The 27157-nt window shown below is 38.6% G+C and overlaps 1 protein-coding gene across 1 annotated transcript in view; it reads right to left on the minus strand.

Annotated features, from left to right (window-relative positions):
* The window catches only part of UPP2 (uridine phosphorylase 2), a 43505-nt gene extending 17747 nt beyond the window's left edge, over positions 1 to 25758 (minus strand). The window contains exons 1-4 of the mRNA XM_027115295.1: positions 25522 to 25758; positions 20522 to 20639; positions 8031 to 8189; positions 1014 to 1128 (exon numbers count right to left, since the gene is read on the minus strand). Of these exons, the coding sequence (XP_026971096.1) occupies positions 1014 to 1128; positions 8031 to 8189; positions 20522 to 20639; positions 25522 to 25583 (454 nt within the window). The 5' untranslated portion in view covers positions 25584 to 25758. The remainder of the gene's footprint in view (positions 1 to 1013; positions 1129 to 8030; positions 8190 to 20521; positions 20640 to 25521) is intronic.
* Between the last annotated feature and the right edge of the window lie 1399 nt (positions 25759 to 27157).

Below are 27157 nucleotides of genomic sequence, written 5' to 3' on the forward strand. Positions count from 1 at the left end.
TCCTTCTCTTTCTGGATGGACATCCATAGATGTCCTTCTTTAATCCATCTGTGAGGGCCTTGGCTGGACTTTATTCCTGTACCACAGCTGTGGAAAGGGCATGATATTTTTGAACATGTTTGTTTCTAGTGAAGCATGACTTAGCCACCTGTGTAATTCTAAGACCAAAATCTCAGCCTTTTTTTTTTTATATAATTCCCATCAGTCCTGTCACTCTGTCAACCAAACATTTCCAGTTACAACGCCCTGTCTGTATTTGCATTTGGTGACATAGTAGAATCATCCCCTCACAAGATCTGCTCCTGAAGAAGAGGTTGAAAAAGAAGAAGGTCTCCACAGAACTTTACCTCAGCCCAGGGTAGATGTATAAACAAGGCTCCTGACTAGCTGCCTGACCAGCCAAGGAAGAAGGGAGGAGAGGAGGCTCTGAGAAAACCTTAGGAAGCATCACCCAACTCTTCCCTAAAAGCCTGGCCTGATCTCTTCTGCTGTGTTGATGAGGAAAAGACCCAGCCAAGAAAAGGGTAGTCACTGACATGAGCTAAAAGCAATGTTTTCCTAAGAGCTATTGATGTCTGCTTACTTAGCTGATAAACAAGGCAAATCTTAGTGATTTATTTCTTTTACTTGAAAGCACTTATAAAATTCCTAAGCTTCAAAATCTATTCGAACCCTCAAAACTTACTTATCCTCAAAACATATTTCCTAGCAAGTTTCCACTCCTCCCCTTAAGAACACCTAAGTCCATCTGGGCAGTGGGCTGTGGGATGAATCACTCCAGGTTTCCATGCAGGGAAAAAGAGAAAGATTATATACACATGCATTTCCTTAAATTTTTAAAATTTTCTTTAAATTTAAATTTCTCAATTGCCTCAAGCCCAGCCCCCTGACACTTTTTAGCCCATCTGGGTTTCTTCTGGGCTCTGAGTACGTTGGTGTGTTACCACACCAATAGCTTACCCTGTATGGAACAACCACTTGGATTTAATAGTATATAAATCAATCCATCTCACCTATTCCCCCTGATGTACCAATTCTGATAATGGTAACGTCACAGCACCGGGCATGGTACAGTAATTTAATGAGTTCATGAAGCATAATAGAAATGGAGGGGATGCCCATGCCATGCTGTGGAGAGAAAAGGGAAAGTCATTATACATCTTGCAGAATGATAACACACACAGGACATATTTACTTCCTTCATTACAAGTTAACAGCCCTCAGGTAAATTTACATAATCATTATGACTTTGCCATAGCTGAGGAAAACGTAAGTCAGCTCTAACCGACGCCCACATGACATGCTGATAGATGGGTCCATCTGTGATGATGAAAGAGAGACATCTCCCTGTCAGTTAAACTGAGTTCAGCCCTCATTGTCAAGAGCAGAAGGTGGGGGTGGCGTGGTGTACTGGTGTGTCAGGGCAGTGCCATTTCTCAGTTCCCCACTGGGCTCTTCACAGTGAGTTTTGAAAAAGAGCTCTTTGCAAGATTGACTTGATTTTGAGGAAATATAGATTTGGCTACCATGTATTTAGTCCTTTTCCACTATACTAAATGAAAGAGTAAATCCATCTCATTACTCTCATGTGTCCTTGTTCATTTGTTGATAATTCTGTTGAGCTCTGAAAGGCACAAGGGTAGAGGGTAGATGTGGGTTACATCTACACCTAACAATTTGGAGTATATAATGGATACACATTCAGTATATAGATCATGACTGCAACTCTCGTCTTCCTCAGCATTTGGAAGAGTAGAATCAATGTCACAGAATAAGGGTCAACACAGGTTAGAGGATTTGGCCGCTCCTGGTGGTTACAATATGTTCTAATAACGCTCCAGAAAGGTCCTCCATGCTGGAATCTGTAGTAGCTGGAGCTAAGTTTAGAATGTGTGTCTATTTCATTCTTAATATAACACGAGAGAGTCAAATGTGGTCTTCAGTATTCTACTCTTGGGCACAAAGACTTTGTGTGCAGAAAAGCACCAGGGGCATCTTGGCAGTTAGGTGATGGCTGACACTAATTCTTCATTAACAAATCTAGAAAACTATTACAGCCATGACCACAATATTTTCACCTGAGTTCCCTTCTTCTCACCATCAAGAATATTAAACTATGGAAACTTTGAACCTCTGGGTTTCCCATATTTGGTTGCCATGGAACATGTTCTGACTTCCAAATGCATTGTAAGTCTCCTAGAGGCTATCAATCAAACCGGTATTAGTTGTATGTCCAAGATTCAGTAACACAATAATACTGCGGGACTTTAACACCTCACTTATACCAATCGACATATCATCCAGACAGAAAATTAATAAGGCAACACAGATTTAAATGACACAATAGACCAGATAGATTTAATTGATATTTCTAGGACATTTCATCTGAAAACAGCAGATTACACTATCTTCTCAAGTGCACTGGTAACATTCTCCAGGATAGATCACATCTTGGGTCACAAATCAAGCCTTGGGAAATTTAAGAAAACTGAAATAATATCAAGCATCTTTTCCGACCACAACACTATGAGATTAGAAATAAATTACAGGGAAAGAAATGCAAAAAACACAAACACATGGAAGCTAAACAATACGTTACTAAATAACCAAGAGATCACTGAAGAAATCAAAGAGGAAATCAAAAAATACCTAGAGACAAGTGACAATGAAAACACGACAGCCCAAAACCTATGGGGTGCAGCAAAAGCAGCCCTAAGAGGGAAGCTTATAGCAATAAAATTCGACCTCAAGAGCCAAGAAAAATCACAAATAAATAATCTAACCTTTCACCTGAAAGAAATAGAGAAAAAAATAAAACCCAAAGTTAGCAGAGGGAAAGAAATCATAAAGGTCAGAGCAGAAATAAATGAAATAGAAACAAAGAAAACAATAGCAAAGATCAATAAAACTAAAAGCTAAGTCTTTGAGAAGATAAACAAAATTGATAAACCTTTAGCTAGACTCATCAAGAAAAATAGGGAGATGACTTAAATAATAAAGTTAGCAATGAAAAAGGAGAAGTTAGGACGGACACCGCAGAAATACAAAGCATCATAAGAGACTACTACAAGCAACTCTATGCCAATAAAATGGCATGGACAGAAATGGACAAATACTTAGAAAGGTGTAACATTCAAAGACTGAACCAGGAAGAAACAGAAAATATGAACAAACCAATCACAAGTAATCAAATTGAAACTGTGATGAAAAATCTTCCAACAAACAAAAGTCCAGGACCAGATGACTTCACAGGTGAATTCTATCAAACATTTAGAAAAGAGCTAACACCCATCTTTCTCAAACTCTTCCAAGAAATTGCAGAGGAAGGAACACTCCCAAACTCACTCTACGAGGCCACCATCACCCTGATTCCAAAACCAGACAAAGATACTACAAAAAAAGAAAGTTACAGACCAATATCACTGATGAATATAGATGCAAAAATCCTCAACAAAATACTAGCAAACAGAATCCAACAACACATTAAAAGGATCATACATCATGATCAAGTGGAATTTATCCCAGGGATGCAAGGATTCTTCAATATACAAAAAATCAATCAATGTGATACACCATATTAACAAATTGAAGAATAAAAACCATATGATCATCTCAGTAGATGCAGAAAAAGCTTTTGACAACATTCAACACCCATTTATGATAAAAACTCTCCAGAAAGTGGGCATAGAGGGAACCTACCTCAACATAATAAAGGTCATATATGACAAACCCACAGCAAACATCATTCTCAATGGTGAAAAATGGAAACCATTTCCTCTAAGATCAGGAACAAGACAAGGATGTCCACTCTTGCCACTATTATTCAACATAGTTTTGGAAGTTCTAGCCATGGCAATCAGAGAAGAAACAGAAATAACAGGAATACAAATTGGAAAAAAAAAGTAAAACTGTCACTGTTTGCAGATGACATGATACTGTACATAGATAATCCTCAGTATGCCACCAGAAAACTACTAGAGCTAATTGATGAATTTCGTAAAGTTGCAGGATACAAAATTAATGCAAGAAATTTCTTGCATTCCTATGCATTAACAACAAAAGATCAGACAGAGAAATTAGGAAACAATCCCATTCACCATTGCAACAAAAATAATAAAATACCTAGAAATAAACCTACCTAAGTAGGTAAAAGACCTGTACTCAGAAAACTGTAAGACACTGATGAAAGAAATCAAAGATGACACAAACAGATGGAGAGATATACCATGTTCCTGGATTGGAAGAATCAATATTGTGAAAATGACTCTACTACCCAAAGCAATCTACAGATTCAGTGCAATCCCTATCAAACTACCAATGGCACTTTTTACAGAACTAGAACAAAAAATCTTAAAATTTATATGGAGACACAAAAGACCCCGAATAGCCAAAGCAATCTTGAGGGGAAAAAAATGGTGCTGGAAGAATCAGACTCCCTTCAGACTATACTACAAAGCTTCAGTAATCAAGACAGTATGGTACTGGCACAAAAACAGAAATATAGATCAATGGAACAGGAATATAGATCAATGGAACAGGATAGAAAGCCCAGAGATAAACCCACACACATATGGTCAACTAATCAGTGACAAAGGAGGCAAGGATATACAATGGAGAAAAGACAGTCTCTTCAATAAGTGGTGCTGGAAAAATTGGACAGCAACATGTAAAAGAATGAAATTAGAACACTCCCTAACACCATACACAAAAATAAACTCCAAATGGATTAAAGACCTAAATATAAGACCAGACACCATAAACCTCTTAGTGGAAAACATAGGAAGAACACTCTTTGACATAAACCACAGCAAGATCGTTTTTGACCCACCTCCTAGAGTAATGGAAATAAAAATAAACAAATGGGCCCTAATGAAACTTAAAAGCTTTTGCAAAGCAAAGGAAACTATAAACAAGACGAAAAGACCACCCTCAGAATGGGGGAAAATATTTGCAAATGAATCAATGGACAAAGGATTAATCTCCAAAATATATAAACAGCTCATGCAGCTCAATATTAAAAAAACAAACCCAATCCAAAAATGGGCAGAAGATCTAAAGAGACATTTCTCCAAAGAAGACATACAGATGGCCAAGAGGCACATGAAAATCTGCTCAACATCACTAATTATTAGTGACATGCAAATCAAAACTACAATGAGGTATCACCTCATACCGGTCAGAATGGCCATCATCAGAAAATCTACAAACAACAAATTCTGGAGAGGGTGTGGAGAAAAGGGAACGCTCTTGCACTGTTAGTGGGAATGTAAATTGATGCAGCCACTATGGAGAATAGGATGGAGGTTCCTTAAAAAACTAAAAATAGAATTACCATATGATCCAGCAATCCCACTACTGGGCATATACCCAGAGAAAACCATAATTCAAAAAGAGTCATGTACCAATATGTTCATTGCAGCACTATTTACTATAGCCAGGTCATAGAAGCAACCTAAATGCCCATTGACAGATGAATGGATAAAGATGTGGTACGTATATACAATGGGATATTACTCAGCCATTAAAAGGAATGAAATTGGGTCATTTGTAGAGATGTGGATGGATCTAGAGACTGTCATACAGAGTGAACTATGTCAGAAAGAGAAAAACAACTATTGTATATTAATGCATTTATGTGGAATCTAGAAAAATGGTACAGATGAACCGGTTTGCAAGGCAGAAATAGAGACATAGATGTAGAGAACAAACGTATGGACACCAAGGGGGGAAAGCGGCCGGGGGTGGAGGTGGTGGTGGGATGAATTGGGAGATTGGGATTGACATATATACACTAATATGCATAAAATAGATAACTAATAAGAACCTGCTGTTTAAAAAACAAATAAAATTCAAAAAAAATGAACAATGCTAAAGGAAAAAAAATAAGTAAAAATGATAAACCCCCCTAATAAAGACAGCAATTAATCAGTTAAATAAAAGCAACTACAATATCAACAAAGAGAAACAAATAAAACTTATATTCTATCACCCATTGACAAAATAATACCAAAACATTAGAAAAAATGATCTGAATTGATACATGAAATACACACAAAACAGCTGTTATAGCAGACTATTTGAAGAATAGAGAAAATTTGAAGGAAACTTTAGAGAGTTACATACATACATACACACATACATGCATACAAGTATAGATGATAGATGGAAGGATGAAGGAAAAAAAGAGAAAGAAAGAAAAGAAAAAAGGAAAAAGGAAGGAAGGAAGAAAGGAAGAGAAAGAAAGAAAGAAAGAAATCAGATAGATGGGTAGATACATACACAAAAGATGGAAACATGTATATCAGTAATTCTGAATATGGCTACAGTTCCTTATTTGCATTTTTCTGTATTTTTTAAGTTGATCAAAATTAAAAACATTACTTAATCAAAAAAATGTATATCCAAGATTAACAAGACTGGACTCTACCACTAATGAGTAAACTCTCTAAATCTCATTTCCTCAATTGTATATTAAGAAAATGAACCATTATTTAATCTATTAGGTTCCTCCTAAATCAGATATTTGATAGGTTTATGATTATCACTTAATATGTGGTATGGTGATAAAATGACAAATGGGCTTGTATGTTTCTGCTAGACTCTCTCTCTCTCTTTCTCTGTCTCGCTCTTTCTCTCTCTCTCTCTCACACACACACACACACACACACACACACACTCCCCAGCAGCTGCTGGAGAGGAAGAATTTTCAAAGAAGTGGTCTCAACTGGAAATCCTCTTTCTGCCTAGTGTGACTCATTTCTAATTGTCTGACCCCTCTGGACATGATGCATATTTCAATTCTTTTTCCCTGATGGACAGCAGGATCAGTCTACTGCCGTTTTTATATCTTACTCTGAAGTTTTACTACTTGTTTATGATAGTTTCACATTTTTATAAATTTTACTTTTCTGTCCTTACCCATTTATTGTGCCAAAAAAAGGACAAAAGAGTTGCAGTCTAAAAGTCAAGCAAAAGTTAGCAAGACAAAATGTGCCAAGATCTGGGGATACTCAGTTTCTTTCTAATGTAGCTTTCTGTAATTGTTGAATGAACAAATGAACGAATGGATTCTCCCATGTGAGCCCAAAGCAGGTTTCATGTATTTTGTCCCAGAGGGGAGACCAACTTGGCTGTCCCACCGGTGTTGCATAATTTTCCCTTCTTCAGTCTAGGCTTCCAGCCATGATCATCCATCCTTCCATCTCCACGTACTATAGAGCAATTGATAGATAGTTATTCCCCGGTGCGGGAGTCACATATAATCCAGCTCCTTAGAATTATCACATCTCTGCAGTGGATTCTTCCCTTGTCACCTGGCATGCTTAGCTGTGCCCCTTATGAGGGCTGCAGTGTGCAGATATGTACAGACTCAGAGCTATTGTTTCAGAATACAGCCCTGTGGCAGAGAGACCCACTTGGAAGGCAAGCTGGGTGCACATGCATGTACATTCCGCTAAGTGTATGCTATCCTGAGTCCAAGAGGGAAACGGTCTCTGTGTTCCCTAAAATTGCAAGTCATTCCACTTTCATATTGTCTCAGGACACTGTGTGTCCAGAGCTGTTAACATATTCTAAATACAGGAGAGCAGTTTGCAAGAGCTCCATGGAAATGTATTAGCAGCTTTTCAGTGAGCTTATTACAGTGTTAAATGGCACAACTTGGGTAATCCTGAAAATTGGCCCCTGTGTACTAAAAGCCCAACATTCCCAAAGCTGGATAAAGGGTAGAGGAGAAAAAATTGCTGGTGGCTTATTAATCAGTTACAAGCTAAAGAGAGGAAATGTGCTTTGAGGGTTTTTTCTCCTAACTTGCATAGCTAAGTGGTAACTAATAAAGCAAACCAAAGTAGCACTGAATGTTATTTTCTGCCCCTAGGACTTTTTCCAACTATGAATGTCACACGTGGACACTTAATTTATTGTGTGAAAATGCAAAGCAGGAGGGGAAAAAGAACTCCTGTATTTGGAAGTTCCCACTTTCTTTTGCTAGCTTGTGATGACTACGTGACATGCAGCCATTGAGTACTTACACTGATAGAGAGCACGGGACCAATTTTGTACATACAATATCTGTCAGTCCCGGCACAGATGTCCTTGACGTCTTCTTCACTGTCTTCCAATCTGAGCTCCTTGTGCATAAACAGTGCAAATGCTTTCATTCTGTTAGGGCTTCCACCAACGCAGACAAACTGTTAATAAAAATAAACAATAACCTGCCTTAGTAACTGGGATAAAAAGCAAGGGTCAGCTTTCAACTTTAATGTTTTTATTTTTCAATTATATTCTTAAGGGTATATGTAGATGTTATGGGTTATGTTCATGAGTTAACTAATTGGCATCATTAACCGGTAAATAAGGCAACCAGAAACATAGTTTTTGTACATAATTAGTAATGAAAAAGATAATCACAAAATCAAAATAAGTGTTGATTTTGTTCAGGTAGGTGTTTCCTGGTGTTTCTGTCATGGTGAACATCAAGAAGCATCTTAAGTGGACATAGGCAGCTTATTGTTGGGCATTAGCAGGCTATAGGCTTAATGTGTCAATTCTGAGGACATGGAAATACATAACATGAGAACTATAAGTTTAGATGTGTTTTCTGATTCCACATTCCCAATCATACGTTTTTATTATAAAATATACTATGTTAATTTAAAGCTTTAAAGAAAACACATCAAGACTTTCCAACTTCTCATTCAGAAGACATTTTCATGGAACAAGCCTTATCATTGTAGACTAGAAATCTCACTACAGTATTTCTTCATTTCCAACAATTTGGTTTTATTTTTGTCTTATTCACATTTTAACATCTGTGAAATTACAATATGGATTGTAGTCAAGGGTGTCAAATCTAATAAAATATGGTAATAAAATTGTCTGGTGGTTGCTTGTGCAATAGCCTCTTAGGGGTACATCAGTCCCAGGGATGGGAGAGGTGGATGTCAGAGAGAGGATGGACATGGCCTAAGAGCAGCGTGGATGAGCAGCCAGACTGGTAGGGACCAGGGCTCAGCAGTGGGGAGGAGGAGTGGCAGCAGATGTCAGAGACCCGAGGAAGCACAGCCCACAGAAAGGTGCCAGGTGCAAAGTCATTCTGGAATCTGAGCTGAGCAGTGAGGTGCACAGAGTCTGAAGAGGCTCCAAGTCAGAGAGATAAGGCAACACAATGGTTTAAGGACTAACCTTTGAGGTTAGAGAAGCCTGGCTTTGCACCCCAACCCTGTATCTGATTAATTAGTTTGTTCAGTGTTATACATGTAATCTCTACGTGCCTCAGATTATCACCTCCAAAATAGAAACAAACAAACAAACAAAAAAACTGTAGTATTCTTTAGAGGGTTTTTGTGAGGATAAGATGAGATTGAACATGATGGGGGACAAAGCCAGGCACTTTCTGAGTGGTCAACAAATGGCAATTTCCGTTTTTCATATCATAGAGCAATTTCCTGGCCCTGCTTTTGAGCTTGCTTATTTGTTTCTGTATTTTTGGAATTTAGTGCAAATGAAACTAGTTCAAATCCAGTAAGGAAAAGGCAGCTGGTAGTGCCTGACTGATGTGGGCAACATTAGGCAGAGCTTCAGAAGGATTGCCAGTGAGGCCCCTCACAAGGATAAAGAGTATCTGCCCAAGGAAATAACTAACTGAGGTTGTAGAATTAGGTACCCAATTCACAATTTACTGTGAGTATTGGGTGGTCTCATTACATCATGCATTTTGTTTCCATTTAGCAATAATTCCTATGCCACCCTCATTCTCGATTGTGGGATGTAATTATCCTTTTATCCAGGCCCTCTGCCTCTCTTCTACCCTCATTATTATCTTTTCTGTGTCTTCTTATGAGTTTCTCTGTTGGGGCCTAAAGTTGGTAATGAACTGCAATGAAAGTTAGCCATCAAGGCTGAGTAGCAAAGAGGATAAGACCATGGTCTAAGGTAAGTTTTTAAATTAGCATTGATTATTGTGAAATATTCCCCTCTGTTCGTATGGATAGTTAAGACTTGGCTCAAGATCCAAGTACAAGGAGGTCATTTTTGTTGTTGTTGTTTCCTTTTTACAAAATACAGTAGTTTGAAAATAACCTCAGTGTGTGGTGCCAGTAAATGTAAATTACAACTATTCAGATTGACCATAAAACCAAAACAGATGTTGGAATAGCTTGTGGTTTGAATTCTTCTTTGAACTTAGATATTGCTGTAATCAACAGGAATTTCTGAATGTTTCTGGAGACATAAAGATGATAAGTGTAGACAAAAGCGTTTTTGTTCTTGAAGACTTACTTCTAAATCAGACTTACTAAATATCACCTATTGACACAATTTTCAGTCTGGCTGCTTTGACGAGGAGTAAAATATGGCTGAAGACCACCAACCAACAATGACCTTAAGTGACACTTTCTGTGATTTATGTCCCCCCCAAAAAATTATCATTTGTCCTGGTTTTATCAAAGAAGATAGAAATGTCTTGGGAAGGAGTCTGAAGCATTACAAAACTATGTTAAGGACTTTGCCTAAAGACTGCCAGAATGAACTCACTTTCAAATATGCCTAGTGTCTTGAAAGACTTAGCTTTGCCATGTTGTATTTATCTGGTCCTACTGCAGTATATGTATTTTGTCTGTTAATAAAGGAGTATAGAGACTTAAAATACATATTACATAGTGTTGTAAGATAATGCTTTTCCATGTTACTTGAAATTTCTAGGGAGAGATTGGAGGGTACCAGTTAGTGGTCTTATAAAAGATATATTTGGAGGTTGAATTTGAGTAGATAACTTCTAAAGATACTCCACTATATTTTTCAACTGATTGATTGATTCAAGTCTATATGACAAAAGACATTAGCTGTTTACCAAAACTCTTCCCCCTTCTTTCTGGGCACACTACTAAACTCAACTTCCCAGCCTCCTCTTCAGGTAGATGAGACCATATGCCTGAGTTCCAGCTACTAGAATGTGAACAGAAATGGTGTCACTTCCAGTTCTAACACATAGAAATCTCCCATTGGTGATCCTATAGATTGTCTTCTGTTTGTCTGCTGAATGGGTGCTGACACCCAGTGAAACTTTGCAAGGCACTCCTTGAAGATGACAGAGCAACAAGATAGAAGGAGCCTGGGTTCCTAATCACCAGTTGGAAGAAAGCCACTGATTGACCAGGAGCACCCACTTGGTACTCAGTGTGAGTGAGAAACAAACTTACATTGTGTTAAGCCACTGATATTTTGAAGTAGCAACTAACAAAACCTTTTAAGTACAGTAAGTAAGAAAATGAATAAAATAGGAATGGTTGTCAGAATCTTTAAGATTTAAAATTTTACACACCCAGAGTTCTCCTTTTTTTGAAGATAGTGCTATTAATAATGATTATCATCTCTGTGAAGACAAGGCTGAGTTTTCAGGTACTGATGGATTATGTCCTCTCTTATTAGCTAGAATTGCTACCCTGGGATTTAAGGGAGTCGAGAAATTGAACCTAGCATGTTCTTATTCAAAGATAAGAACGTAACTGGAAGGGGGCAAGTTTCTGAGAAGAGCATCTATAAATATAAGTCAGGCTTTACCTGTTGCCTCTAAAGAATAGGTTAAACAGCCAATTCTGATCATTTGGAACTACGTTACCTGCTCCCCAATCTACACCCCCCCACACACACACACACTTTTGCCTCCTATCCATCAAAATGGCCCAATCAATAGAGTTGTTCTCTAGTAGAAAAAAATGACATGTCTTTTTATCCAAAAGAGAATCTATTGAAATGGTCCACAGCCAGGTGGATTATGAGCTTATAAGGTTGGATAGTGGTTATGATGAAGTATGAGAATAAGTGCTGATAAAAATCTAGGCAGGTAGAGGAGAGACAGATACCTAGATATGTAAATAATAGATTACTTTCTATCTCAAAAACATCAGTCTATTTAGTTATTAATTAGATGTTCATGTTAGTTTATTAATTATGATAGATCATTTAATTAATCAGAATTATCCTTATATAAGGGTCCTGGAAAAGTCATTGTGAAGCATGAACCTCAAACCTAACATTTGAATTCAGGTAAAGTCCAATTAATGAGTATCAAAGACAGCCTTGATCAATTTACTCTTGGAGCATAAACATCAGGAACAGCAGTAGGAAAAGATGAAAATATGAAGCAAAAGATTGAGGGAGGCCATGAAAGAGCAAAGAGCCGCTGACTGCAGAGGAGTAGGGAAATGCGCGGGTCACATCAGATCAGCCCACACCATCACACCTGTGCCCTAGGAAAGATGGGAGGGGGAGGGAGCAATGTAGCCCCTACTGTTAATGAATATCATAGATTTATTTCTTCTCCTCCCCACCCTGCCACCCTTCCTTCCTTCTCCTCCTCCTCCTTCTTTGTCTAGCTAACTGCCTCCTCCTCTTCCTCCCCTTTCTTCAATGCCCCCTGTCAATTAATGGACTATTCTCAGTTATGATGACTCAAAAAGCCCAGCTAGTGCAGTGGGTAAGAACCCTGGAAATTGGACTTAGAAGAATTTGGTCCAAGTCCTAGCTCTGCCACTATATGGTGTAATTGTTAACCAACTTTGACCACTCTGAATTCAATTTCCTTGTTTTATGGAGGAAATGAATATCTGCTACACCCACCTAAAAGAGGGAATGTGAAGATTTGAGGTAGTGGGTCTGAGAGCTTTTATTTTTGTTCTTGTAATTGCTAAAGGAGTGAATAAAAGTCAGATGAAAACTGCACAATTCTCTAGCAGTGGGACTGTGATTAGGCCTTTTAGAAAACAAAAAAAAAAATTTTAAGTTCATTCCCTTTGACCATTTCTGTAAATCTTAATAGACTTAAATGTAAAAAAAATTATAGGGACAAAAATATCCATTTGAGTGTGTTTATGATAGAAAATATTTCAACATTAAAGTCAATATTAGACTATGTAATGTATGGCACAGGTGCTTGGCATCCATAAACCATGTGTTTCAAAGAGAACATTATAATATGGGGAAATGTTAATGACATAAAGTTAAGTGAAAAACACAGACTGGAAAGTTATGTAATTCCAACTATTTAAAAATCTATTTGTTAAAAAGAACTGAAAGAAAAGAAAATAGGTTGATGACATCGTTGTTTAGCTGGTAGGGGTTTTTTTAGACGTGTTTTTAAAAATCATTGTTCTAGATTGGTTCAAGATGACAGAGTAGAAGGACATGCACTCACTCCCTCTTGCAGGAGCACTGGAATCACAACTAACTGCTGAACAATCATTGACAGGAAGACACTGGACCTCACCAAAAGAGATACCCCACACCCAGAGACAAAGGAGAAGCCTCAGTGAGATGGCAGTAGGGGTGCAATCACAATAAAATCAAATCCCATAACCACTAGGTGGGTGACTCACAAACTAGAGAACAATTATACCACAGAAGTCCACTTACTGGAGTGAAGGTTCTGAGCCCCACATCAGGCTTCCCAACCTGGGGGTCCAGCAATGGGAGGAGGAATTCCCAGAGAATCAGACTTTGAAGGCTAGTGGGATTTGACTGTAGGACTTTGACAGGACTGGAGGAAACAGAGACTCCACTCTTAGAGGGTACACACAAAGTTGTGTGCACATCAAGACCCAGAGGGGAGGAACAGTGACCCCATAGGAGACTGAACCAGACCTACCTGCTAGTGTAGAGGGTCTCCTGCAGAGGTGGGGGGTGGCTCTGGCTCACTGTGAGGACAAGGACACTGGAAGCAGAAGTTCTGGGAAGTACTTCTTGGCATGAGCCCTCCCGGAGTCCACCATTAGCCCCACTAAACAGCCTATAGCCTCCAGTGCTGGGCTGCTTCAGGCCAAACAACCAACAGGGAGGGAACTCAGCCCCACCCATCAGCAGACAAGCAGATTAAAGTTGTACTGAACACTGCCCACCAGAGCAACACCCAGCTCTGCCCACCACCAGTGCCTCCCATCAGGAAGCTTGCACAGGCCTCTTAGATAGCCTCATCCACCAGAGGACAGACAGCAGAAGGAAGAAGAAATACAATCCTGCAGCCTGTGGAACGAAAACCATATTCACAGAATGATAGACAAAATGAAAAGGCAGAGGACTATGTATCAGATGAAGGAAAATGGTAAAACCCCAGAAAAACAACTAAATGAAGTGGAGATAGGCAACCTTCCAGAAAAAGAATTCAGAATAATGATAGTGAAGATGATCCAGGACCTTGGAAAAATAATGGAGGCAAAGATCGAGAAGATGCAAGAAATGTTTAACAAAGACCTAGAAGAATTAAAGAACAAACAAACAGAGATGAACAACACAATAACTTAAATGAAAAATACACTAGAAGGAATCAATAGCAGAATAACTGAGAAGTGACCTGGAAGACAGAGTGGTGGAATTCACTGCTGCAGAACAGAATAAAGAAAAAAGAATGAAAAGAAATGAAGACAGCCTAAGAGACCTGTGGGACAACATTAAACACACCAACATTCACATTATAGGGGTCCCAGAAGGAGAAGAGAGAGAGAAGGGACCCAAGAAAATGTTTGAAGAGATTATAGTCGAAAACTTCCCTACCATGGGAAAGGAAATAGCCATCCAAGTCCAGGAAGTGCAGAGAGTCCCAGGCAGGATAAAACCAAGGAGAAACATGCCAAGACACATAGTAATCAAATTGACAAAAATTAAAGACAAAGAAAAATTATTAAAAGCAACAAGGGAAAAATGACAAATAACATATAAAGGAACTCCCATAAGATAAACAGCTGATTTCTCAGCAGAAATTCTACAAGCCAGAAGGGAGTGGCACGATATATTTAAAGTGATGAAAGGAGAGAACCTACAACCAAGATTACTCTACCCAGCAAGGATCTCATTCAGATTTGACAGAGAAATCAAAAGCTTTACAGACAAGCAAAAGCTAAGAGAATTCAGCACCACTGAACCAGCTCTACAACAAATGCTAAAGGAACTTCTCTAAGTGGGAAACACAAGAGAAGAAAAGGACCTACAAAAACAAACCCAAAACAATTAATAAAATGGTAATAGGAACATACATATCGATAATTAACTTAAATGTCACTGGATTAAATGCTCCAACCAAAAGACACAGGCTCGCTGAATGGATACAAAAACAAGACCCATATATATGCTGTCTACAGACAACCACTTCAGACCTAAGGACACATACAGACTGAAAGTGAGGGGATGGAAAAAGATATTCCATGCAAATGGAAATCAAAAGAAAGCTGGGGCTTCCCTGGTGGCGCAGTGGTTGAGAGTCCGCCTGACGATGCAGGGGATGCGGGTTCGTGCCCCGGTCTGGGAGGATCCCACGTGCTGCGGAGCGGCTAGGCCCGTGAGCCATGGCTGCTGGGCCTGTGCGTCCGGAGCCTGTGCTCTGCAACAGGAGAGACCACAACAGTGAGAGGCCTGCGTACCGCAAAAAAAAAAGAAAGAAAGAAAGCTGGAGTAGCAGTACTCATATCAGATGAAGTAGACTTTAAAATAAAGAATGTTGCAAGAGACAAGGAAGAACACTACATAATGATCGAGGGATCAATCCAAGAAGAAGATATAACATTTATAAATATATATGCACCCAACATAGGAGCACCTCAATACATAAGGCAAATGCTAACAGCTGTAAAAGAGGAAATCAACAGTAACACAATAATAGTGGGGCACTTTAACACCTCACTTCCACCAATGGACATATCATGCAGACAGAAAATTAATAAGCATGGACTTGAGGACACGGGGAGGGGGAAGGGTAAGCTGGGACGAAGTGAGAGAGGGGCATTGACATATATACACTACCAAATGTAAAATAGATAGCTAGTGGGAAGCAGCCACATAGCACAGGAGATCAGCTCAGTGCTTTGTGACCCCCTAGAGGGGTGGGATAGGGAGGGTGGGAGGGAGACGCAAGAGGGAGAGGATATGGGGATATATGTGTACGTATGGCTGATTCACTTTGTTATACAGCAGAAACTAACACAACATTGTGAGGCAATTATACTCCAATAAAGATGTTAAAAAAAAAGAAAATAAGGAAACAGAGGCTTTAAAAGACACAAAAGACCAGATTGATTTAATTGATAATTATCAGACATTCCATCCCAAAAGAGCAGATTACACTTTCTTCGCAAGTGCACAGGTAACATTCTCCAGGATAGATCACATCTTGGGTCACAAATCAAGCTTCGGGAAGTTTAAGAAAACTGAAATCATATCAAACATCTTTTCCGACCACAACAACATGAGATTAGAAATAAATTACAGGGAAAGAAACGTAAAAAACACAAGCACATGGAAGCTAAACAATACGTTACTAAATAACCAAGAGATCACTGAAGAAATCAAAGAGGAAATAAAAAAATACCTAGAGACAAGTGACAATGAAAACACGGCGACCCAAAACCTATGGGGTGCAGCAAAAGCAGTCCTAAGAGAGAAGTTTATGGCAATACAATCCTACCTCAAGAAACAAGAAAAATCGCAAATAAATAATCTAACCTAACATCTAAAGGAACTAGAGAAAGAAGAACAAACAAAACCCAAAGTTAGTAGATGGAAAGAAATCATAAAGGTCAAAGCAGAAATAAATGAAATAGAAACAAAGAAAACAATAGCAAAGATCAATAAAACTAAAAGCTGGTTCTTTGAGAAGATAAACAAAATTGATAAACCTTTAGCTAGACTCATCAAGAAAAATAGGAAGACTTAAATCAATAAAGTTAGCAATGAAAAAGAAGTTACAACGGACACCGCAGAAATACAAAGCATCATAAGAGGCTACTACAAGCAACTCTATGCCAATAAAATGGACAACTGGAAGAAATGGACAAATTCTTAGGAAGGTATAACCTTCCAAGACTGAACCAGGAAGAAACAGAAAATATGAACAAACCAATCACAAGTAATCAAATTGAAACTGTGATGAAAAATCTTCCAACAAACAAAAGTCCAGGACCAGATGACTTCACAGGTGAATTCTATCAAACATTTAGAAAAGAGCTAACATCCATCTTTCTCAAACTCTTCCAAAAAATTGCAGAGGAAGGAACACTCCCAAACTCATTCTACGAGGCCACCATCACCACCCTGATTCCAAAACCAGACAAAGATACTACAAAAAAAGAAAGTTACAGACCAATATCACTGATGGATATAGATGCAAAAATCCTCAACAAAATACTAGCAAACGGAATCCAACAACACACTAAAAGGATCATGCAGTATGATCAAGTGGGATTTATACCAGGAATGCAAGGATTCTTCAATATACAAAAAATCAATCAGTGTGATACACCATATTAACAAATTGGAGAATTAAAAACCACATGATCATCTCAGTAGATGCAGAAAAAGCTTTTGACAACATTCAACACCCATTTATGATAAAAACTCTCCAGAAAGTGGGCATAGAGGGAACCTACCTCAACACAATAAAGGCCATATACGACAAACCCACAGCAAACATCATTCTCAATGGTGAAAAGCTGAAAGCATTTCCTCTATGATCAGGAACAAGACAAGGATGTCCACTCTTGCCACTGTTATTCAGCATAGGTTTGGAAGTCCTAGCCATGGCAATCAGAGAAGAAAAAGAAATAAAAGGAATACAAATTGGAAAAGAAGTAAAACTGTCACTGTTTGCAGATGACATGATACTGTACATAGATAATCCTAAGGATGCCACCAGAAAACTACTAGAGGTAATCGATGAACTTGGTAAAGTTGCAGGATACAAAATTAATGCACAGAGGGACTTCCCTGGTGGTGCAGTGGTTAAGAATCTGCCTGCCAATGCAGGGGACATGGGTTCAAGCCCTGGTCCAGGAAGATCCCACATGCCGCAGAGCAATTAAGCCCGTGTACCACAAATACTGAGCATGCGCTCTAGAGTCTGCAAGCCACAACTACTGAGCCCGCATGCCACAACTAGTGAAGCCCACGTGCCTCGAGCCCGTGCTCTGCAACAAGAGAAGCCACCACAATGAGAAGCCCACGCCCCGCAGCAAAGAGTAGCCCCCACTCGCCACAGCTAGAGAAACCCCATGCAAAGCAACGAAGACCCCATCGCAGCCAAATAAATAAATACATAAATAAAAATTAATGCACAGAAATCTCTTGCATACCTATACACTAACAACGAAAGATCAGACAGAGAAATTAAGGAAACAATTCCATTCACCATTGCAACAAAAAGAATAAAATACCTAGGGAAACAAAAGACCTGTATGCAGGAAACTATAAGACACTAATGAAAGAAATTAAAGATGATACAAACAGATAGAGAGATATACCATGTTCTTGGATTGGAAGAATCAATATTGTGAAAATGACTCTACTACCCAAAGCAATCTACAGATTCAGTGCAATCCCTATCAAATTACCAATGGCATTTTTTACAGAACTAAAACAAAAAATCTTAAAATCTGTGTGGAGACACAAAGACCCCAATAGCCAAAGTAATCTTGAGGGAAAAAAACGGAGCTGGAGGAATCAGACTCCCTGATTTCAGACTATACTACAAAGCTTCAGTAATCAAGACAATATGGTACTGGCACAAAAACAGAAATATAGATCAATGGAACAGGATAGAAAGCCCAGAGATAAATCCACGCACCTATGGTCAACTAATCAATGACAGAGGAGGCGAGGATATACAATGGAGAAAAGACAGTCTCTTCAATAAGTGGTGCTGGGAAAACGGGACAGCTTCATGTAAAAGAATGAAATTAGAACACTGTCTAACACCATACACAAAAATAAACTCAAAATGAATTAAAGACCTAAATGTAAGACTGGACACTATAAAACTCTTAGAGGAAAACATAGGAAGAACACTCTTTGACATAAATCACAGCAGTACATGTTTTGATCCACCTCCTAGAGTAATGGAAATAAAAACAAAAATAAACAAATGGTACGTAATGAAACTTAAAAGCTCTTGCACAGCAAAGGAAACCATAAACAAGATGAAAAGATAATCCTCAGAATGGTAGAAAATATTTGTCGACAAATCAATGGACAAAGGATTAATCTCCAAAATATATAAACAGCTCATGCAGCTCAATATTAAAAAAAACAAACAACCTAATCCACAAATGGGCAGAAGACCTAAAGAGACGTTTCTCCAAAGAAGACATACAGATGGCCAAGAGGCACATGAAAATCTGCTCAACATCACTAATTATTAGAGAAATACAAATCAAAACTACAATGAGGTATCAGCTCACACTAGTTAGAATGGGCATCATCAGAAAATCTACAAACAGCAAATGCTGGAGATGGTGTGGAGAGAAGGGAACTCTCTTGCCCTGACGATGGGAATGTAAATTGATACAGCCACTATGGAGAACAGTGTGGAAGTTCCTTAAAAAACTAAAAACTAGAATTATCATATGACCCAGCAATCCCACTGCTGGGCATATATCCAGAGAAAGCCATAATTCAAAAAGACACATGGACCCCAATGTTCATTGCAGCACTATTTACAATAGTCACGTCATGGAAGCAACCTAAATGCCCATTGACAGACGAATGGATAAAGAAGATGTGGTACATATGTACAAGGGAATGTTACTCAGCCATAAAAAGGAACAAAATTGGGTCATTTGTAGAGACATGGATGGATCTAGAGACTGTCATACAGAGTGAAGTAAGTCAGAAAGAGAAAAACAAATATCGTATATTAAAACATATATGTGGAATCTAGAAAAATGGTACAGATGAACCAGTTTGCAAGGCAGAAATAGAGACACAGATGTAGAGAACAAACGTATGGACACCAAGGGGGGACAGCTGGGGACAGGGGGGGAGTGGTGGTGGTGGGATGAATTGGGAGATTGAGATTGACATATATACACTAATATATATAAAAGAGGTAACTAATAAGAACCTGCTGTATTAAATTTAATTTAAAAAATAAAAATCTTTGTTCTTATTTATATTTTCCCAATTTTAAATAATGAACTTGAGTTATTTTTATAATTAACATATATATTAAGATAAATAATACTGACATAAAATTTTCCTAGTAGCATTCCAGAAACAATTATTTCATAATATTTTTTATGAAATAACAAAAATCTTAATAATATGAAATATTGAATAATGGTTGTTTTCAAGAAGTGGTATAAGATAGTATTTTTAGTTTTGTTGAGTTATTTCATGATTTGATAAAATGAGAATTAGTGAGGTTCATCTATAATTGAAGATGTTAAATAGTGAACTGAATCGTAATGAATTCTGAACACCCAGCAGTATTGTCAGTAAAATTGTATTTATCTTTAGGGACCAGAAGAGTCAAATAACCATGTTTGCATTAGATTTAGTTTGCGAACCTTTATATCTTGTTAAGGTGGAAATGACTGTTCATGATGTACACATTCTAAATTGTTTCAGAGAACGAGCACAGCTTTTGTTCTTATTGGGACCTCTGACATTTCTCTAGCCAAAGGTGTAAAGTTTATGTTAGGAAATTAAGGAGAAATATCACTAGAGGAAACTCAATTGTTTTTCCTAAAGTTAGAAATACTTTTACCTTTACATCCCCAAACATTTCTGGTAGGTTGTGTGTTTTTGTTCCTAAATCCAAGTGATAGAGAACATCTTCATCCATAGAGTCCAGGTAAGGATTTTTAACATGAACAAAACCTTTTCTGAAAAAAATAATACAAAGAAAGTGTAAAGGAATTTGGAGGGATACCACACAAAAGGGAAATATCAGTCTACACCTATGATAACCACTAGCCCAAATATTGGACAAAAACCTTCATTTAGGATTAATTGATTTGTAAGGAAGCAATGTGGTATAATAATGAATAAAAATGGCTAATATTTGTTGTGCACTTACTATGTACCAGGCATAGCATTAAGCATGAAAATTTTACAATGTCATGAAAACTGCATATAATAAACACATTACCTCGTTTAATCCCATGACCATTCTATTAGGTAAGTAATACTAAGAATTCATAAGAAGCCAAGGCTTACAGAAGTTGAGAAACTTGTGCAAGATTATACAACAAGTAGATTACAGAACAGTCATTTCTACCCAATTCTGTCCAGCCCTGGTGGCTATTTTCTTTCTTCGAAAGAGAGGCTGTGTAACATAAGCTACTGGGCTCTGGAATCAGACTGCCTGGATTCCCCTGCCAGTTCAACCATATATATACTAATTGTGCAACCTTGGGTATATTATTTTATCTTTGTTGTTTGGCTTCCTCATCTGTAAGATTGGTATAGTGAAAATAATAACTGCTTTGCAAGATTGCCTAAGGCCTGAATGAGATAATGTTTGTAACACAGCTGATGTACAGTGAACATAGAATAACTAACTCTCATTCTTATACTTCCCAACATGGAGGACCTGACAGGTACTAGCTTTAGAAAGACTGACATGAAAAAGTAGGGTGTGGCAAAGAATGCAATGTGTTCATCAAACCCCAATTCTTTTTCCTCCTGGGTACATTGCTAGACCACATTCCCAGCTTCTCTTGCAGTAAAGTGAGGTCATATGACTGAGTTCTGGCCATTGGAATGTGGGTGGAAGTGATGTGTCTACTTCTAGGCCTGGCTCCCAAAAAACTAGTATCTCCCTCAAATTTGTTTCTCTTCCTCTCTCTCTCAGTGGATGTGCAGAGTAGACACCAGTCCTTTACTCCATCAGCCTGTTTTGGATTGAGCAAGAAGCCACTGACATTTTAAGCAGCATTAGCCTGCTGACCAATAAGAGGTTCTTTGTTAACATACTATGAAATGATCTTTTTTCATTAGAAGATCTAAATGAGAAGTAAGTGAAGCAGGATGATGGGGTCAAAACAGAAAGCTGAGTAGGATCCTGGAGAGACTGAATGTAGGTATAATAGAAAAAGGAAGACTAAACAGGCACAGAGTTCTAAAGCAACAGGATTTAGAGCTTATAAAAAAGAAATGCTCAAGAAAAAGCGTGAAGGAAAAGAAGTGAGACTAAAGAGCTTGGAGAAAGGGGAAGTGATCAAGTGAAAGACCTAATTTTAGTAATCATGCAAAACCATAAGAGTACAAAATTATTGTAATAAGGAAAGTAAGACTTAAAAACAGAAGATAAGGTAAGAAAGAGGACACTTCAAAGTAGAAACTCTGTTTTCCAGCAGCCTCCTTCCACCAGATGCCCAGAAGAGAATGTGGAGATATTACTAAGAAGCCAATGGAAAGACAAGCTTACCAGAAAGAAAGGACTACAACTAGAAGGCCTTAAAGCCATTCTTTTTTAAAAAATTCATTTTGTTGTAGTATAGTTGATTTACAATGTTGTGTTAATTTCTGCTGTACAGCAAGGTAATTCATTTATACATATACATACATTCTTTTTCATATTCTTTTCCATTATGGTTTATCCTGGGATTCTGAATATAGTTCCCTGTGCTGTACAGTAGGACCTTGTTGTTTATCCATTCTATATATACTAGTTTGCATCTGCTAATCCCAAACTCATAATCCATCCCTCCCCCGTCCCCTCTCCCCATTGGCAACCACAAATCTGTTCTTTATGTCTGTGAGTCTGTTTCTTTTTCGTAGATAAGTTCATTTGTGTCATATTTTAGATTCCACATATAAGTGGTATCATATGGTATTTGTCTTAAAGCCATTCTTGATGTCAGCCCATCACTCCATTACCCAGTGCAGTTCAGTGGTTATCCGTTCACTCCCACTCATCTTGGGTGTGACATCCCAGCACCACCCTGGCCATATCAGCCATTCTGGTGATGCCGTGGCTGCCAGCCTTCCTGCCCTTTCCCCTACTACATGAACACTGCTTCACACCACAGTGGATCCAGCCATCTTTACCAAGAACCATCTGGAACTTCTCTGCTCTACGGTCCTCCCATTTCCCTCCAAATACCTTAAAACATCTTAACAAAAACCTTGTATGTTTCTGTATCTCCAATGGTCCTCAACCTGACTGTGCATTAAGATCACCAGGGGGTTTTGAAGAAAATACTGTTGCTCAGGCCCCAATTAATTTAGACTCTGAAATTATTTTTTAAATCTTCCTGGATGATCTGATGTGCAGCCAAAGTTAAGAACCCCTGCTTTAGGCCTTTGTTCCTGAAACATCCTTCTCCTTGCCCTCAGTTTTTCACCTATTAGTATCCTACTCATTCTTCAAGGTCAAATTCAAATATCACCTCCTCTGTGAAGGCTTTTCCAAGTATCTTTCCTCTCTGGTCAGTATGAATTCCCCCCCACTGTGCTCCTAAAGCATTTATTTGGCATTTCATGTGTTAATTTTCTTCCTTCCCAGAAAGATTTTGAATTCCCTCATGCAAGCTGTCTCATGTATCTTTTTAAATTCCTAAATATTTAAAAATTTTATTTGTTAAATTAACTGTTCAGGAAATAGAACAGCAATACTATTAATTTCAAAAACATTTAGGACAACAGATTCTTAATTAGTTAGTGGATCATAGCTGGTTTCAAACAGAAAGCATTCCATGATGCACTTTCCTACATCAGAAAAAGCATCTAAGCCTCAAAGCAGAAGGACACCTTTCTTTTCTTGCTGAGGGGCAAGAAGATATTTACCCACTGTCCCTTGCTAGACAAAGTGTGGTCAATGAACCAGGAGTGTCAGCAGCATTGCCTGGACAGCTTGTTAGAAATGCAAAATCTCAGTCCCTACCCTAGACATGCTGAATTACAATCTGAATTTTGACTAAGTCTTACGTGATTCCCATGCACATTAAAGTTTGAGAAACACTGCCATACACTTTATCTTCCAGTTTCTATTATGCTTTCGGTTTTACTCTCCCAAAACTGCTTTCACTATCTGGAGATTTTTCCTTTGGATTCCAGGCTGAATCTATGAATCATCACTCTATGAAACAGTGTCATTCATCTACTCCAGTGAGTCAAGCTCTTAACTACAAATCAGAGTCACCCATGGTGCTTAGTACTGATACCTGGGCCCAACTCCTAGAAATTCTGATTCAGTTGGTCGAGGAGTTCTGGGACTTTGTATTTTTTAAATCACTGATCTACTCCACCTCTCCTATCTTCAAGAAGAAATTCTCAGACTGGGATAACCATTCATTATATTCTCTTGTGTTAATTATAATACTCCTCTTAATTCATTCTTTAGTTTTCTTTGATGTCTGTCCCAATGTCTAATGATCTCTTGGTCCAAAAATTGGGGCAGGGAGACATCTATAGAAGATTTTTATTCCATTAGGCTCATCAAGAAGCACTTCTAAGATGATCACTCTATCAGTGGCCAAAGGAAGGACCAATTTGGGGTATCATGCCAAATTTAACCCAGTATGAATCAGACAATTGCAATACTTCAATCTTTCCAAGATACATAATTTTTATTAAATAGACTTGCATTTACTGTTTTCTCCTCTATCTTCTTTTTCAGTTTTTCCCAAAAATATAAGCCAAAGATGCAGTTGGGAATAAAGTCTTTTAGCCAACTATGACATGCTATATAGCATGGTCAGTATTAAATATTGGTAACCAAAGTAAAGTGCTGGGTGAGCGGTCTTTCCATTTTACCATTACCTTCATTTTCATAATGTTTCCCTTTCCTTCTCCTTGGCTTCCCTGAAGAAATGAACACAGTGGGAGGCTACCTCTGTTTGGAATGGGTATGTGGAGCATTTTGTGAAATGCTGTCCTGATGGAGCCTTTAAGCCAGACATTTAGAAGGAACTTACAAAAATTCCTTAAGCCTCATGAAGATTAATGCTCTATTATGTTCTGTGAACCTGGAGCAGGAATTGGAGCTAAATTTGCAGACAGCTTTGGCAGATTTATGTCTACCCCTGAGATGAATAACCTACACGGTATTTTAGAAGTGCATTCTATGTAAAGTCCACCACAAAGCACGTGAAATCACTTCATAATAAGCTGCAACACAGTTACATCTCCCTTAGACACTGGGAGGCCCCTTTAATTGTTTCTCAGATACAGCCCACGGTCCTGGGATTAAAGACTGAACTCCAGGCTGAATTCCAGGCTGAACTGTGAATTCGTTCATTCATGCATGTTTTGTGTGACTTGTTTTGCCCCATTTCTTTTTTCTTTAATTGAGATGTGATTGACATACTGCCCCACTTTTTTTTTTTTTTTTGCGGTACTCAGGCCTCTCACTGTTGTGGCCTCTCCCGTTGCGGAGCACAGGCTCCGGATGCGCAGGCTCAGTGGCCATGGCTCACGGGCCCAGCTGCTCCGCGGCATGTGGGATCCTCCCGGACCGGGGCACGAACCCATGTCCCCTGCATCGGCAGGCGGACTCTCAACCACTGCGCCACCAGGGAAGCCCTGCCTCACTTTCTTAGATGAGCTAACCCCTTCCAAGAACTGAGAAATGAAAATGCCATTGAGAAGAAAATTGGCATTGTTTTTATTTCGTTTTGTATTCTGAACTGTGTTCCAACTATATGATCTCTAAACTTAAGCAACTTACATAACTGTAGAAATCCATCTTCTGAATATTTAATATAAAATCCAAAGAACCTCCCATCTCATCAAAACCAATAAAAGATCAAAACTACTCACCCAACATATGTATTCCTCTCAGATCTCATGGATGTATTGGAAGCAGGAAAACTCGAAGTCATACTTTGTATTATGAGGATAGTCACTCTTAAGTTGAGCTCAGGAAAGAAAAATATTGTGATTTACTATTAAATTATAGATCAAATTATGGTAGAATGACAATTTAGAATGCCACTCTCCCTTAAAACTTGTTTTCTTCCGAAATTGCTAATGGAACTTTTCCCTTAGCATTCTAAACTCCCTCATTAATTCAAAAATATTCTCCCTGACGTGGCCTTTTAAACTACAGCCCAGCTCTCAGAGCAAAACTTCCCCAAGAAGATAGGTTCCCTTTGAAGGTGTGGCATCCTACCTCTTTAATAGGATAGGTTTGTTAGCTTGTTAACTGTTGACCAACACACCTTTCCCTTACATCTGGCCTTGGTCCAGCATGGGTCTGGGGTAACACACAGACTTATTTACTTTTAGACAACTGTATATGGTTGCAAGTCCTCCATTGATTTCCGTAACAAATCCACCAGGTTGTTTCAGAATGTGTCCAGTACACATGAGAACTTTCAGTTCCCAAACATTTCATTTCTCACCTCATCCTACCTCTCATCAACTTGTTTTCATTCTTTGTGATCACAAGTGAGAAAAACACACAAAGTCAGGACCTCAGAACACCCCTTCATCTGAACTTTGCCCATTCAAATTCACACAGAAGTTCTGATAAGTAAACAAAGCCTGTTTCCCAGGACCTCTTTATTTAGCTAAACCTGAGGCTGCCTGTAAAATCCAATGAAGCAGCTGTCCGAAGTCAACACAGGTAGAATAACAAAATACAGACTAGTATTTTCAGAAAACAGGGTACCTCTGTTAAGAAATCCATGAATTTACTATGGTTGCTGCTGCTTCTCACTTTATACTTCTGGGGACAGAAAATCTAAAAGACTTTAGAGGAACTTTATCCTGTTTCCCTTTTGGCTCAGCTCTGATGGCAATCAGCTGAAGTTCTATGATGGTGAGAGCATTAGGAATATTAGTCTCATGACTTTCAAGCACATCAGAGCTTAAAATGTCCATAAATGCCCAAACAGCAGCAGATACAAGGCATTTCATAACGTGCATGGATTTCTCTGTAAGAATGTGTGTAACAGTGAAGAATCAAATGCCCACATCTTACTAGGGAGCTCCATCTTAAGAAATACTCCTCTTCCTGGTGATAGTCGTTGTAGACAGACCCCTCGAATTCCATGCTGGCCTCCTTTGGTCCATCTTGGTCAGCTAGCAAAGTTTACAGATTGAGAAGGAAAGAGAATAAGTAGGGAACCAGTGTAGCAGCCTAAATCTTGCCACTGCCACCACCAAATGGACATTTGTCACTTTGCCCTAGGCATCCAAAAATCGCCAAGGAAACTGATCTTGGTGAAGGTAATGACAACTTTGAGGCAAAATAAGCCTGCACATGTGTGTTGCTTGTAACTTGGGATGGTAGTTCCTGTTTGTAATTTATAATAATACATATTTTCTCTGACCTCATGACCCACCTCAGAGCGGTGTACCTGCTGCTCTTTCCCAACGCCCACTGAGAGTTTTCAGACTCAGCATGCCCACTTACCACTGCTGGGGCCTTCCCACTTGTATTTGGTATTCC

Source organism: Aethalodelphis obliquidens, unplaced genomic scaffold (genome assembly GCF_003676395.1).
Source record: "Aethalodelphis obliquidens isolate GAN/ISIS:26980383/991018 unplaced genomic scaffold, ASM367639v1 scaffold2, whole genome shotgun sequence".
NCBI lineage: Eukaryota > Metazoa > Chordata > Mammalia > Artiodactyla > Delphinidae > Aethalodelphis > Aethalodelphis obliquidens.